This window comes from Xyrauchen texanus, chromosome 9, assembly GCF_025860055.1.
Source record: "Xyrauchen texanus isolate HMW12.3.18 chromosome 9, RBS_HiC_50CHRs, whole genome shotgun sequence".
Lineage (NCBI taxonomy): Eukaryota > Metazoa > Chordata > Actinopteri > Cypriniformes > Catostomidae > Xyrauchen > Xyrauchen texanus.
In genome coordinates this window covers 33,067,324-33,084,165 of record NC_068284.1, presented here as the reverse complement: position 1 = coordinate 33,084,165, position 16,842 = coordinate 33,067,324, and the positions used below count along the sequence as shown (strand labels likewise).

Here is a 16,842-nt window from a genome sequence, read left to right as displayed (position 1 = left end):
AATATCATCATGCCTGATCCTCTCTCAACCAAACTGACCCAGCTCTGCAAGACCTGTACATCTCCAGAGTGAGGAAATGTGCTGGCTAGAATCACTCTGGACCCCACACACATTGCCCACTCACTCTTTGAACTGTTGCCATCTGGCCAGCGCTACAGAGCACCGAGCGCCAGGACATCCAGGCACAAGAACAGTTTTTACCCTCAGGCCATTTTCCTCATGAACAATTAAGCTGCCTCAGGACTATTTATACTCTTACCTAGTTTTATTTTCAGTGTCTCACTGTAATGTTCTGTGTGCGCACTACTTTCTCCAATCACAAAACAAATCCTTGTGTACATGAGAACACTTGGCAATAAATCTCATTCTGATCATTTATTTTCCAGTAGGATTTTGCCGTTGCTAGCGCCATGCTCTACCAGTTGAGCTACAGGAACTCTTAAAGAAATCCAGGCCAGGAACTATGCTGAAATGGGAATTCTACTGGAACCGTTAATGGCTGTACTCGTTTGGCCAGATGGTGAAAAAGCATTTTCTTGTTGACACATGCACTAAAAATAGCTAAACACAACACAGTGAATGAAACCGGTGTCTCGAGAGGTGTTATTAAAACTGAAGTTTTTTTTTTTATTTGACAGAGTCAAAAAATTTGCAGTGATCCTGTGCGAGACGCTGTGCAACAGCGGAACGGTCAAAAATGTCCATCCAGCATGTGCTTGCACAGAAAAACAATTGAAAAAGAGTGCAGATGCAAGCAAAAACACATTTGGTATGAAATGCATTTAAGTCATCAGTATGTGCACATGAGCATAATTATAGTAATAATAAAATAATTTTTTCCATTATTTACAAACCCAACCGGAAGTTATACTTGAAAAACTGACCCAAACAGTCTTGAAACTCGAAATTTTTCGGGAGCAGTCAGGATCAGGTCAAGTAGCAGACGTCTAGTTTACAATAATGTACTTACAATGGAAGTCTATAGAGCAAGGCATTCTGGAGGGTTTAAAATCAGAAAAGAGCAGCTTGTAATTTTGTTGAAGTATCTATATTAATTCCAAACAAAAATGTGTATTATTTGAGCTGCAATGCCATCTAACTTTTACCATGAAAAAAGCCCACACCTGGTATATCCTTGCACATATAATGCAAACGTTTAAGGGTTTTACATGGTCATGACTGTTGTAAAATGATATAATTTTGCACAATGTTACCAAGCAATTTGATCACACTGGTCTCATGTAGGCCTGTAACATGGATGGTGTGTAAATCTAATGGATATACTTCAGAAACTGTATATTAACTGCAGTTTATCCCAGTACAATTCCAATGTCCAAAAGACTTTCATTGTATACTCATTTTTGTAAACAATTTTTGCTTATTGAAAAGGAAACGTATCGGTAATTTTCTGCTGTAATCGATAGTATTCCACAGGTGTGGTCAACAGAGCTTAACTTTTATTGAACCTGGAAGATTTCTTTGGGACTGTATCCCACGTGAGATATACACAGTCTGACTGCTATGTGGTTTGTGGATATACCATTTAGTGCTGTGCTGCCAACTAAACCAACATCTAAAGTACCCTTATGTCAGCCTAAAAAGCAACTCTGCTTCTGAACTTCCGAAAAGAATGATGCAACATGTGCTCCCTAATCCCAGAGTCTCCAAACTGTCTGACACGCACACCCCTATGAACTGTCTTCAAAAATGTACTCTGGGTAATGGATTGTAAGTTGGGTACTTACAGTTTTAAAGAAAGCCAAGTACTGTAACAAAGGCAACGGACTGCTAACTCAACAAGACAAGCAATGCTTTGGAATGGATCCAGTGTGTGAGCTTCCAGGAAAAAACTGTGGGTCATATGATCAGTGCTGGGCGGGGCTGTGTTTGGGCATAGAACAGTTGACCCAGTTCAGCTGCCCTACGCAGTGTTGCATCAGGCCAGAAAAATGCTCCCCTCAGCCACCAGGATGCTAATTACAGAGGACGTCAAAGCCCGAATATGGGGATGAAGGGAAAAGGAGGCAAGAAAGCAGAGAGAGAGAAAGGAGTATGGAGTATGGGTGATAAAGTAATGTAGAGAGGAAATGGTCATTTAGCAGCCAACAATGCAGTAAAAATAGAGGACGTGTGGGAGTGAGATGCAGACAGGGTGTGAACATTTTCTGGGGCATTATACTTACCTGCTTGTGTGCTATACGTAACCAGACTACAATAGTATTGAGATAATTTAGTCTGGAGCTGTAACAAATTACCTACCTTTCCACACAACCAATCATGAACTGCAGGAGGTTAACAGCGTGGAACGCAATCAGCCTATATAAGAAAGGCAAAACAAGATGTCAGCAAGGTTTTACTGCTTGAAATTTGATGAGGCAAGGTTTTTGAGCTTTTTGAACCTTCATATGAACTGAAAAAGCAGGTCTGGGAAAAAGAGAAGCATGTCATTAGACTTCAAAAACTTAGGTTTGTGGAAAGTCTGCCTCCTTGCGGTATAAGAATAATTATCCTCAATTTGACTGCATTACAATGCTAAAAAATCAACTGCATTAATAGTTCATGCGCTTCATGCACAGAATATAATCCACTACTGTACTGACTGCAGTAATAAGTGTATAAAAACATAAAATATTATTTACATATAAAAAAAAACAAGGACTTCGTTACATCTGAAACCTGTTTGGAGTCTTTTAGACCCTAAATGATTAAAGCTGGACTGGAAGCATCAAAGTTGCACATTTCCTCACTGTTCAACAACAGACCAAACTGCATTCATCTCAAGTCTAGACCTCAGCAACTAGTGAATTTATGGTTTCAATGAAAATACTATATATTGGTATAAAAACTGACTTTGTATTGGCTATTTTAGAATAGAGAAACAATGTATGATGTAATTTTAATGCCTATACATGTTGTTAAAAACAAAACATGATTTAAATTAGCAGGCCAGAAATCTCTAAAATGGGAGAATTTATTGTTTTAGGTTTTCAACATAAATGGTAGAAACTGAATTTGAATGGGCTATTTTTGAATTGCAAAGTTTTATACACCATTTTGCAGCCGTGCATACGTCTTATTTATTAGAATTTTTTTTGGGTAAAATTAGCATGCCAGATGCCACAAATATCATTAAGAGCCCTTTCCAGTTTCCCCAAAAGAAATATATTGGTAAAAACTGAATTTGTATGGGCTATTTTGGAATAACAAAACTTTATACATCATTTTACAATGCAACATAAGCTTAGAAACCAGAAAAATGACAAACAGGCTTTGATGTAACCGAGAAGTTATTTAAATATAGAGGTCTTGGAAATAGTTCACATTCCCCTTCCCCCAATCTTCAACTCAAGAATAATTTAGTCGCTCCTATCACTGACCACCAAAAAGAACTGAGAAAGAACCCTTGTTTTCAGTTCTTAGATGTAACCTTTTTATTATTTGTACATTCAGCACTTACAGGAGTAAAAATAAACAAGAAAACAATGTCAGCTTTTATGCCAAAACAACAACAATAATAAAAAAAACATTAAAATCAACGTGAAAAGGTTAAATATGCATCCCACTCTCCATGGCAACGGCAAAGGGGTGGTAAAAGGCAGACAATATGGAATCAAAAAAAGGATACAAGGAATGTGAGGGAAACAAAAGGGAAAATGCATGATAAAGTCAAGAGCTGGACAAGAGTCACACCAAAGCATTCAGAGCATCTCTTTTTAGAAGTCAGCTTCACTCTTCCATGTGTTAACACTACACTGAAGAAGAAAGAGGACTTAACCAAACCTGCCTCAAAAAACATGACAGAAGGCAGAGGCTATGGGTTAGGGCTCTGAAACAGATCTCAGAGGAACAAGGAGCCCTGCCTACCATCAGCTGGTAATGTTTCAAATGAGACAATGTCTTGCTGTCCGGCTCACTTCTACCATAAGTCCATTAACACTGAGAAGGGAAAATGAACACCAGGAGTCTTAAAGCCCAGTCAAGAGACAAGAGTCTATATGGAGACACAGCACCACTGTGGTCCCAATGTATATTGAGTGTGTTTTTACAGTCTGAGTTAATCCTCAGAAAGGTAGGCATAGAGCTGTTACAGCACATACAAGAACAGTCGCAAACTGGACAGTTCCAAACTCTTTAGCGTCGTCGGTCTCTGGGTGGAGGGTCACTGCGGCTGCGTGATCTCCTGCTCCCGCTTGCACTGTTTCCAACAGGCCTGCGATAAGTCTCCTTTCGTTTACCTCCCTCTCGTTCCCTCTCTCTACCTCGGTCTCGTTCCCTCTCATTTTCTCCTACAGCACCACCACTGGTCTTCATTCGCTCCCTGCGTTCCTCTTCACGTTTCTTATCCTCCTCTTCCTCCATCTCCTTCCTCCTTTTCTCACGTTCTCTCATGCGCTCGGCACGAGCTGCTACTTTCTGTGCAGCCTGTAATACAAAGTACAGTGAGTATTGAGTACTGTTGGCATACCATCATAAATAGATAGGAATATTCTTTGCTCAATACACAAGATAAGCTCAATAGACAGCATGTGGCTCAATGTTGATTACCAATATTTTTAATCATCTATGCTTTTAAGAAAAACAAAAAAAGGTTACAGTGCTGCACTAACAATGGAGGTGAATGGGGCCATTTGGAGTGTAAAAAAAGAGAGCAAAAGTGAAGCATATACATTATATAAAAACAATTGCATAAATTCTTCTATAAAAACATTTAAATGGTTGTGTTAAGTTTTATGGTGTTATGTCCACCCAAAGTTGTAAAATTTGATTAAATTACACAAAAGTTTACTAAGCGATTTTATTATACTAAAATCATGTTAACATGAATATTGTTTGTCTTGTGGCCCCATTGACTTCCATTGCAGGGCTCCAGACTAAAAAAAATACTTGGGACTTAGGACTGAAACAAAATAGAAAGCAGAAAAAAGGAAGACAGCTGATAACCCATTAATCGGAGGTCTAATAAACAGTATAAAGTATGTAGTTGAGAAGACTTTTGTCATATATGTTCACACCTCTTTCATATAATTTATACAAATATAAGAGATATACATTTTTATTTAATATTGCTCCACACAATCTACATTACCGATATAGTTGTTTTTTTGTCTTCTTGAGCATCAATGAATGTTTGTACCTTGTGTAAAAGTTGTGAACAATTCCCTCAATTATCTCAAATAAACACACACACACACACATATACATATACATATATATATATATATATATATGGATATATAAAATTTCTTGTTTTACAATATAGACCATTTTTCATGCTAGCGCCATATTTGATTTTTAATTGGAATGACAACAAGGCTGTTAGGGATAGACCTACCAGCTCTTCAATCGGCTGTATTGCAGTTTAATGTGTCTTTAGATCATTCTGCGGACACAACATTGATAAATACCTGTCCAAGAACATTCTGTATACAAAGAACTCCAAACAATAACAGTTGTGGAAAATCAGATTTGATCTAGGAGCTTAATACAGTTTTACACCATTCGTGCCATTGACTGCAATACTGTTGCACACAGCCTCGTTGTCGTTCCCATTAAAAATCAAAGATGGCACTAGCTTGAATGACTTTTGCCCAAGTCTTTTACTTTTACCAGACACAGAGACTACAAGAGTGCAAATTGAATTAAATCCTAGATGCAGTTTATTGTGCTTCTCCAATCACAATCAATAATTACCAGGAGAAAGAAAGTGGTAAACAATACGGGACTTTTAATTATAAAGGAGCCCGAAATACACATGGGACTCTTAATTTGAAATGTCTGCACTCCCAGTAGTGAGGACACTGATGGCTGATACACTGAGAAAGTGAATCCGATTCAAACTGCAAACCTGAGCTTATGAGTTTAAACCCCCAGTTCTTTTTGGGCGATTCATGAAAAAGATCTGGTTCAAAAGAATAATTTGGTCACGACCCTCTCGCGCTGGGTTTTTTGTTGTGTGCTGTGAGCAAGCTCATCACAACAGAACAGACACACTGGTGCTCTAAAGATGTTTTCAAAAACTCACAAGATAATATCTGACAAAACCGCATATGAACGCACACGACCCGATTGTCACCAATGGCAAATATTTAAAATTATAGTCATAACAAATCATTTTTGGTTGCATTTGCGACCATTTTAGTTGCAGTCTGTAGACCTGCATTGTAAATGGGGCCCTGTGATTTCTGAATTGTGGAAAACACGTACGGAATCCAGTCATAATAAAAATAATTGACTATAAAACACGGAATGTCACAATTTGGCATATTCGGGATATAATGAATGATTAAAACATAAAAGGCTGAGATTTCATTAAACAAATATATACGGTTTGCATGAGCTGCAATGTGAATGTGTGTGAAGCCACTGCTTAAACATTAACCGCATCATGAACATCACGTGAAATCTGTGTGTATAAATGACAAAAAGAAGGTCACTTTATTCACTGTGATGTGACAAACACATCAGGGTTCCCACTCTTTTCAAGGAACATTTCTCAGGACATTTTATGCACCCAAAAAGTGTAATATTTAAGCAAAAAAAACATGCGTCCATTTAAATTGAGCTTTTATTTTGGCATTTCTTTTTGTTTTTGACTATTTTCTCACCTCCAAATAAGCAATTTGCTCCATGGCCCAGTGTGATTATTAATCCCTGTAAAGCTGTGATTCATATTAATAAATACAGTCTGTATGTGCTGTGCACTTCAGAGTGCTCTGTCTCAGTCATCTCTCACACACACACGCACGCACGCACGTGATGATCATATTGAGGTGTTTCAGTATGAGCGGCAGAGTATGTGAGCGGAGCCGCATGATTTAAAAAACAAAAAAACAAAATGTATTTATAGGTCAATAATTGTTTTTTGCATATCACTGAACATAATTACCCTATTAAAAGGCCTACAGCAATCCATTTTGCAATTGAGTTGTTAATCTTTCCGAGGTAGTCCTGGGCTGTTCATATGGATGTTGTTCTCACATCCTTTCTGTGCTATATTTAATGCATTTCTTTTAAATATGAATAAATATACTAAATTAATGAGTTACAACAAACAGCCTAAATAATAAATACTACATAAAAATAAATATACCTGTTCCTCAGTGAGGGGGAGCCAGTATATGCAAGGTGCCGCTTTAGTTTTGCAGAACAGGTCATCCAGCAATTTAGCAGGTGGCTCTTCAGGCCCTTTTTCTATAAAGAAATATTTTTTTATTCTATGTAAATTCAACATATAAATAGTTATTGATGACTTGAGAACACTTCTAATTTTTCCTCACCCTTCTTGTCAGTCTTTCTCTCTTTGCTCTTTCCTCTGTCCTTGCGCCGCCTCTCGCGATCTCGAGAACGTGATCGTCTGGCCCCAGCTTCCCGTTCCTCTCCAAGTTTACTGAAATCTCTCACCTTATCCCGGTCCCATTCCCTTTCTGCACGTGCTCTCTCCCTCCTTTCCATTTCCCTTTCACGTTCTGCCCACTGATCACGCTCTGGAAGGAGAGGCGGGGGGACCGCACGCCCAGGTCCAGCGGCTGCTGCCCCACGGACCTCCTCTGCTGGCTTTTCTCCTGCTGGACCCAGACCCCTGTGGAAGTCCAACTTAGGGGACACAACCAAGAATAAGAGGGGATTGGTTTAACTCAAGACAAGAATTGAAAAAAATTCTAGAAACAGTTGGGAGGTAGCAGCTTGTAAAATGTTTGTTTGTTTGTTTTATTGCAATCCAAGCTTTATGGCTATTTTATGCCGAAGCCCTTTTTTAAATATAAAAATAGGTCAAAATATATGAGTTTTTTTATATATACTCAAACTGATTCTGGACCAATTGGTATAAAGTAACCATTGAGACCAAGTGTATAAAATCCAAATGCATTACCTCCTCTTGTGTGCAGTAGTCAACACAGAGGAACTTAGGGTTACTCTGAGGCCATTTAACTCCATGCAGAGCTGTCCGTGTGGCCATCGCCTCCTCTGTGCTGGTGTACTGCGAGACGCATAGAAAATAAACAAGTGAAGAGAGAGAAAGCAAGTGAAGAGAGTTAAGAACAAGCTGATCAAAATCTTCACTGCAGCACCAAAGCAGGTCAGTATGTCTTTGCAAATTCATCAAGACAGAAGCAGATATGCGGGGAAACGGAGGAGACTTACTGTGACGTAGCAATGAGATTTAATCTTGTCGATCCAGAAACTTTCATCTACTACAGTCCCTGTGCGGTTAAGTAGCTCCTTCAACTGCCCCAGGGTAAATGGTCTCACCTTCAAATACATAACATATCTGATGTTCGCTTCCAAAAATGAAAAGTATTTTCACCAGGTTAACTTACAATACCTATGAGAGGCATTTTTGTTTTATTAGAACATTTCCTAAATTAAGCTTACCAGGTTGCAGACATGGATGATGCTAGTCAGCTTGCTGCGAGGTGGAGAGGGTTGCTTGGCTGTGCGGACAGGGTCATCAATGGTGATACTTACTCCAGACTTCTGCTGGCTAATGGAACGCCGGATCAGTGTGTCAATAGGAGTCACTATAGTTAGGGAAAAAAGGAAGAGAAAAGGATGAGAAAAAGTTCTTGTCGATATTTCAGACAGTGTTTCAAGCAGGTTGCCAACATCTTTTGACGAATCCATGACTACTTTAGTCATCTGTACTGGACAAGGATTTAAAAAATTATATACATAGATTACACGGTTTACACAGAGAATACAAAAGAATATTTTTGAACTGAGCATCACTAGAAAAATCCATTCACTTCAGAAATTTCTTTAACTTTAGGATTTTGTCAATTTCCATGACTTTACCAGGCCTGGACCGAGGTTTCACATGACCGAGGGTTCCCTGTCTAGGGATTTTTTTTTATTTTATTTTTTTCACAATATAACAAATAATCTGATTTTGTTCTTTTCAGAACTTTCACCTGTCTTCGTATCAACATCATGCCCTGGGGAGGACAGCTCTGTTTCCATGGAAATCTGAATAGAGCCTTCCATTGTTTCCTCCTGGCCAAGTCGATCCGGCCCTTCACTTCTTTCCACCTCATCTTCAGGTTCACTTCTTTTTGATTCTTTCTGTCCATTCTCTTGCGTATCAGAAGGAACAACCTGTTAAGGGGGGAAAAAAAGTTTTCAAGCACCATCTTTATTTATTGTTAAGCAGCAAAATGTCACTATACTTTCAGGCAAACTTAGTTCCGCAAATAAAGAAACATGCACCTGTGTAACAGTCCGCCTGATTTTCAGGTCTTGGTCACCCCTTTCTCCTCCTCCCTCTTCCCCAGAGAGATGCATCTCTTCTGGGTGCAGGTCTAACACTGCCTCCTGGCCCAAGCTAGGCTTGATGTCTGGAATTAAAGACTGTACAGAGCAAGGAATTAATAATAATACTGTTCATTAAAAGGAAGACAGCAATGGACTTCACAGAAACATTTATTGTCGCCAATCCCACAAAACTGATAACAATTTAAAAAAAGGAATAGTGCACCCATAACTGAAAATTCGATCATCATCATTTATGCTCCCTCACGTTGTTATAAACCCATATGACTTTCAGCTCATACACAAAAGGAGTAGAATGACTGCCTCAGTTCCCGTTCATGGAGTGAAAAAAGATACAGTGAAAGTGTATGGTGACTGAAACTGACATGCCTAACTGCCTGACATGTGAAGGCAGTCATGTGGGTTTAGAACAAAATTAGTAAATTTCCCTTTAACTAATTTTTCACTTTACATTTCTCTGACCTTCAAAGAGTCTGTGGTGATACTGATGGAGGGTTTCTTGGCAGTGACAGCTGTACTAGCGCCCCATCTCCTCTTCCTGCCAGCACCAGCACCCCCTGCGGTCTCTGCTTCTCCCTCAGAACCAACCACACCAGGAGATGATTTGCTGCCTGAAGATAGAGGATGACCATGAAGAGGCTTTTGATTGAAAAATTGTTGTAAGGTAGTACATGTAAAAGCATTTACAATGATAGATCGGTCCAATTAATCATAATTGTTACAAGAGAAGTGATACTTACTGCCGAGCAAGATTTTTCGGGCAGAGAAGACCTTTGGTGTGGTGCTCTGAAAGATAAAAACACACCCAAGCCAGGGGAAAAAAAGTGAGATTGGTAAATAAAGCAGCACAGGGTTAACAAAGTGGGGACAAAAGAGTGTGTGCATGTATGAGGGAGAGAATAAAGCCAAATAGATACACAGAGTAAGACTAAAAGACAACAAAATGAGAAATATATTAGGAAAGATCACCTCTTCAAGGCACCAATTATAGTTTACGCATATACAGTGCATGTTAACGTGGTGATGTTCGCTCATTGCTTTGGCATAACAATTTTACTGTCTGGAATCAAATGTTGTCTTCTGCCCTGAAAATGTGGTCTGTCCTCTTCTAAATAAAAATACTTTCTTAAAGGCCATACTGCAGTCCTAATAGCTCACACTTAGGATTCTCTCAGGTGGAAGTACCCTTTGAGGGCAGTTACTGTAATGAGGAATGTAGTCAGTAGACAGTAGTGTAAAACTGAAAGGGAGAAATGCTTAACTATTTTACTTCACAACTGCATTAGCCTTATGGATAAACATACATCTATTCTTTATCATGTAGTCAAAAGCTCCATTTTAGGGTTACCAGGGACACTTGGCAAAACATTTGCATTGTCTAGGTAAAACTTGTAAAGTAGAAAATGGAGAGTGACTACTTATTCCCCGGTACCATTGACAGGTTCTTCACTGGGTTGGGAATGGACCAATCGCATGTCTGGATGTACTGTATCTAGGCAACAACAGTTCAATCAAAGAAGGCTGGGAAGTTTGGGCAGAGATCTGACAGTAGGTTGGCAGAAGAGGTCTTATGTGGAACAAAGTGGGTGGCATTTGAGAGGCCTTGAGTGTCAATTTTCAAATGTCCATCGTATTGACATGCAACTGGAAGGAGTCTTTCAGCAAATTAAATCTTTCAGAAGACATCATCCACTTAGTATTGAATGAGTCAATTCACTCAGATGTCTGCTTTATTTGTAAATATTTCCATGTTGAGAGCAAAATCTTTTAGATCATCAGGAAGTCTGAAACAACTCAACTGTGAAGTCACAATGCGGCACAAGCGACAAAACTGAAAGTCCATTTTCCAGAGCGTCAGCCAAAATCTGAATTGGGTTTGATGGCAATAATCCACAAAATGTGAGAAACTTGCTCAAATGTAAAATCCAGTAAATCCACCAATCATGGCTCAAAATGTCCTTCAGGATCAATATATAAGAACAACCATCAATTTTTTTGCAGGATGCAGGTGATGTTGCCATAGCTCAGGAGAATCAGAAGTCCCATGATTTTGAGCAACTGGGACAAATTGATGTAAAACACACTCAAGGACCCCTCCACAAATTTCTATCAGGGCTGTTCAAGGTGATCCTTTTTTTTTTTTTTTAAGCAGTACTGAGTGTCCTTTTATGTGCAACAGGTTTCTGACAATCTTCTCCACCCTGCTGTCTCAAAATCACAATTGATTGATTTTTGAGAGTGCTTTTTCAAAGTCACCTTTGGTGATAGACCTCCCCCGTATTACACAGACTTTCCTTATCAGTCCAATCAACAGGTGCTCCTAGACAACTCCATTGTGGCAATGTGGCCATTGTTGCATGGTGTGTTCCTCTGCAGAGCAGAGTCAAGGGCCTATCAGGGATCGCCATGGCGCTTGAGGATAGTGGTACAGATGCTGCAGTAGAGGTAGTAGCGGTATGCAGGTACCAATAAGGGCAATGGAAGAGGCATGAGCACCTTTACAACAAAGCAATCAAGGGAGTTTTAAACATCAGCCAAAGTGCGAGAGTGCCCCCTGCTGCTTCTGTCCAGGACAGTCTCTATTCTAAATGACCACATTAAGCAGTTGAGCTTGTGATAATTTGGCTTTAACTATATGCAATTAAATATGACTAATAATAGAAGCATAGAGGACTAAAGTTAAGGGAATATTCTGGGTTCAACTAAGCTCAGTTGACAACATTTGTGGCATGATGTTGTAAATTATAATTGACATCTCTCGATTTAAAAAGTAAAAAAAGAAAGACTAAGATGAGGCACTCACAATGAAAATGAATCAAGCAAGAGAGCGCTTTGCCTCTCTCAGACAGAAAAATCACGTCAGGACATGTTAAAATTAAAACTTATGCGCAGTATCAAATACATAATACTGTATATGATAGTCCTAACTGTAGAGAGCACATCAAGACGAAGACAAATCCCAGACCAAGGTAGAGGTCATTGTATTTGGCAACAAAGTCAGGAATCTTGGTGTCAATTTGGAATCAGATCCAAGTTTCAAAGCAAAGAACCAGCTTCCAGAAGAGGTCAGGTGTGCTTCAAACAGTAGTTCACAGTCAAGTCTAGACTGAAAACCCATCTGTTTAGCTGTGCATTTATTCACGGAGCATTGTGCTGCACTATTGTGTCATTTTATTATTTTTAATTTTATTACTTTTTATTTCATGTTCTTAATTTGTTTTTCAATTTATAAATTTTTATGCATTTCATATTTTCATCATAATTTTATTTAAAGAACTTTGAATTGCCATTGTGTATGAAATGTTCTATATAAATAAACTTGGCTTGCATAACAGAGATTTTGTTATATATATATATATATATATACATACATTGAGGAAAATAAGTATTTGAACACCCTGCTATTTTGCAAGTTCTCCCACTTGGAAATCATGGAGGGGTCTGAAATTGTCATCGTAGGTACATATCCACTGTGAGAGACATATTCTAAAAAAAAAAAAATCCAGAAATCACAATGTATGATTTTTTAACTATTTATTTGTATGATACAGCTGCAAATAAGTATTTGAACACCTGTCTATCAGCTAGAATTCTGACCCTCAAAGACCTGTTAGTCTGCCTTTAAAATGTCCACCTCCACTCCATTTATTATCCTAAATTAGATGCACCTGTTTGAGGTCCTTAGCTGCATAAAGACACCTGTCCACCCCATACAATCAGTAAGAATCCAACTACTAACATGGCAAAGACCAAAGAGCTGTCCAAAGACACTAGAGACAAAATTGTACACCTCCACAAGGCTGGAAAGGGCTACGGGAAATTGCCAAGCAGCTTGGTGAAAAAAGGTCCACTGTTGGAGCAATCATTAGAAAATGGAAGAAGCTAAACATGACTGTCAATCTCCCTCGGACTGGGGCTCCATGCAAGATCTCACCTCGTGGGGTCTCAATGATCCTAAGAAAGGTGAGAAATCAGCCCAGAACTACACGGGAGGAGCTGGTCAATGACCTGAAAAGAGCTGGGACCACCGTTTCCAAGGTTACTGTTGGTAATACACTAAGACGTCATGGTTTGAAATCATGCATGGCACGGAAGGTTCCCCTGCTTAAACCAGCACATGTCAAGGCCCATCTTAAGTTTGCCAATGACCATTTGGATGATCCAGAGGAGTCATGGGAGAAAGTCATGTGGTCAGATGAGACCAAAATAGAACTTTTTGGTCATAATTCCACTAACCGTGTTTGGAGGAAGAAGAATGATGAGTACCATCCCAAGAACACCATCCCTACTGTGAAGCATGGGGGTGGTAGCATCATGCTTTGGGGGTGTTTTTCTGCACATGGGACAGGGCGACTGCACTGTATTAAGGAGAGGATGACCGGGGCCATGTATTGCGAGATTTTGGGGAACAACCTCCTTCCCTCATTTAGAGCACTGAAGATGGGTCGAGGCTGGGTCTTCCAACATGACAATGACCCGAAGCACACAGCCAGGATAACCAAGGAGTGGCTCTGTAAGAAGCATATCAAGGTTCTGGCGTGGCCTAGCCAGTCTCCAGACCTAAACCCAATAGAGAATCTTTGGAGGGAGCTCAGACTCCGTGTTTCTCAGCGACAGCCCAGAAACCTGACTGATCTAGAGAAGATCTGTGTGGAGGAGTGGGCCAAAATCCCTCCTGCAGTGTGTGCAAACCTGGTGAAAAACTACAGGAAACATTTGACCTCTGTAATTGCGAACAAAGGCTACTGTACCAAATATTAACATTGATTTTCTCAGGTGTTCAAATACTTATTTGCAGCTGTATCATACAAATAAATAGTAAAAAAATCATACATTGTGATTTCTGGATTTTGTTTTTTAGATTATGTCTCTCACAGTGGACATGCACCTACGATGACAATTTCAGACCCCTCCATGATTTCTAAGTGGGAGAACTTGCAAAATAGCAGGGTGTTCAAATACTTATTTTCCTCACTGTATATAAATATAAAAGGAGGGAAAGTCGAAAAAGTTGTGGTAAACAACATTATACCACAAATGCAGTCAATTAAGCTTAACTTGTATTGAACCCAAAATATTCCTTTAAACTTATCAAGTTGGTATTGCCTGCGTGTGCCTATAATATATCCAGACTGACAGAGCAAACCTGGAAAAAAGAGAGGCCTTAATCAGTTGGCAAAATGTAAGCTAAATATTAATTTCTTTGAAACTGCTATGCTATAAGAGAGATGAAAAAGTCAATAGGGGATGAGACACATCCATTTGTAAATAAGGTGCCTCTTTATGGGGAGGATGCCTACAGCATCCTTTCCTGGAAAATGGTAGATTTGGATCTCCCCAGCACTTTTCTGTGCTCTTACCTCCTCACTGCTCTCTGGAACCTTCTCAGGCTCGGCCATGACAGCTTCCTTCACCTCAGTACTAAGAAATATGAAAAAGACAGGAGAAAAGAGGAGAGGGGAGTATGTAAAAATTATCAGTCATATTTGCTATAGCAACAGTAAAAAGCTGGTTTAGCACCAACAGATTGTGTTAAGTGATGGACAAATATACAGTATATCAAGACAAAATTATATGTGGAACTGAACTCAATATTATGCATCTTAGTGGAAACCTAATCTGGTCGAGTCAGATTCACAGTGAACTCTAGATGGCTCATGGTGAACTAGGGGGAATAGACCATGATCCTTAATTTATTAACCAAAAAAATGGCAGTGTTTGGTTAATAGCTCTGAAATTCAAAAACCCTCTTAAAAATCACAATAAGCAATGTCTCCAAAACAGACTGATCAATCTATACTAGCAACCTTACAGGCCAATTTATACACAACTATCATACAAGAACAAACACCAGCTCAAGCAGTATTAAACATCTATGCAAGATCTATAACCTTCCGACTGCAATTTCACATTAACCTCCAAATTAAAGCTCCAGTCTAGACGCGGAATAAATGCACTGCTCATCCCTCAGAGTTGACTGACACGCGAGGCGTTCTTTCATCGCCTTTCACAGCGTTCAAGTGACCGCCAAAACGAGCAAAAATAGGCATCGATTAAAATAAAGTGCGCAATGATTTAAACATCTCGTTACCACCTAAAGAGACTCAAGACAAAACACGCTACGCCGCATTGTTGGATGTGAATAAAGAGGCGCTGAGCAGCATCTCTGTTCTCCTCGCTCACCCGAACGCAGCATGATGCACAGTAAGATTACGCATCAATCAGCGCCTATCAAATGACTAGAGACGACCGGGATTTCACGCATGCATTTATAACATCTCGTTTAAAACTAATGGGCCACCTTGAGACCCGGGTTATTGACCAAGTGAAACGCGCAGCACTGCCATGTTTGGATGAGAGAAAGGAGGTACGCGATTCTTACAGCAAGAGGACCCCATTATCACCGGCTGAGAGGCAGCCGCACTCATTGCCTGTCCGTAAATCTTGCGCGCTCTTATAATTAGCTGCAAAATTATTGTTACAAGACGTATTTAACTGACAACATGGTTCTCATGGTCATAAAATGACGGGGAAACTGTGATTTCCAGGCTTGGTAAAGTCATGAAAATGACTAAAATCTCTATTTTTTTTCTAAAGTTAATATTTTTAATAATGATAAAAAATGATTATTAAAATAATTAACAGAACACAATACATGATGACAAATAGCAATTCTTCTAATATATAATTATAATATTTTAATATTAAATGACTATATATATATATATATTTTAGACATTATATAGTTATTATATAAAAATATATAATTTTTCCCCAATATGGAATGCCCAATTCCCAATCCACTCTAAGTCCTTGTGGTGGTGTAGTGACTTGCCTCAATCCGGGTGTCAGAAGACAAATCTCAGTTGCCTCTGCATCGGAGACCGTCAATCCACTCATCTTATCATGTGGCTTGTTGAGCGTGTTGGAGGATGCACGCTATTCTCCGTGGCATCCACGCACAACTCACCACACGCAGCACTAAGAGCAAGAACCCACACACCACGAGGAGGTTACCCCATGTGACTCTACCCTCCCTAGCAACTAGGCCAATTTGTTTGCTTAGGAGACCTGGCTCGAGCCACTCATCACGCCCTGGATTCGAACTTACGACTCCAGGTGTGGTAGTAAGAATATATTATAATTAACTAATTTTATCAATATATATTTATTTAAATATATCTAGTTAATATACATTTTTTCTAGTTATACTCAGCTCTAAAATATTTCATCAGATAGAAACGGCTTTTTGCAAGTACAATTTTGATAAAATTATATATATACATAAAAAAAAAATTCATTAAGTAAAAACGACTGGAAAAGTCAATGAAATTCATTGGACAAAATGTGTGGGAAACATTAACACTTGGATGGTGACATTTTGGCATTAATTATTGCAACTGGACAAGGAAAATGTGATTTTGATTTGTATCAAATGTAAACTTCACTGAAACATCACAAATTGATTTTTGCATGCATATTTAATTGTGAAATGCATGATCATTTGTATTAGTCAATAAACTGCATTCTGTACACTACAAAAAGGCAGACTTCCATTGCAAAAACAAACTCGCA

General features: G+C 39.1%; 1 protein-coding gene across 4 annotated transcripts in view; it reads right to left on the bottom strand.

Annotated features, from left to right (window-relative positions):
- Positions 1-3,413: 3,413 nt before the first annotated feature.
- Positions 3,414-16,842, bottom strand: part of LOC127648847 (apoptotic chromatin condensation inducer in the nucleus-like) — a 29,807-nt gene continuing 16,378 nt past the window's right edge. For all 4 annotated transcript variants that reach the window (XM_052133635.1, XM_052133632.1, XM_052133634.1 and 1 more), the window contains 11 exons: positions 14,628-14,688; positions 10,008-10,053; positions 9,730-9,878; positions 9,205-9,345; positions 8,910-9,093; positions 8,374-8,519; positions 8,143-8,250; positions 7,871-7,978; positions 7,278-7,593; positions 7,091-7,191; positions 3,414-4,422 (listed from right to left, as the gene is read on the bottom strand). In XM_052133635.1, coding sequence (XP_051989595.1) covers positions 4,132-4,422; positions 7,091-7,191; positions 7,278-7,593; positions 7,871-7,978; positions 8,143-8,250; positions 8,374-8,519; positions 8,910-9,093; positions 9,205-9,345; positions 9,730-9,878; positions 10,008-10,053; positions 14,628-14,688 — 1,651 coding nt within the window. In that variant the 3' untranslated portion in view covers positions 3,414-4,131. The remainder of the gene's footprint in view (positions 4,423-7,090; positions 7,192-7,277; positions 7,594-7,870; positions 7,979-8,142; positions 8,251-8,373; positions 8,520-8,909; positions 9,094-9,204; positions 9,346-9,729; positions 9,879-10,007; positions 10,054-14,627; positions 14,689-16,842) is intronic.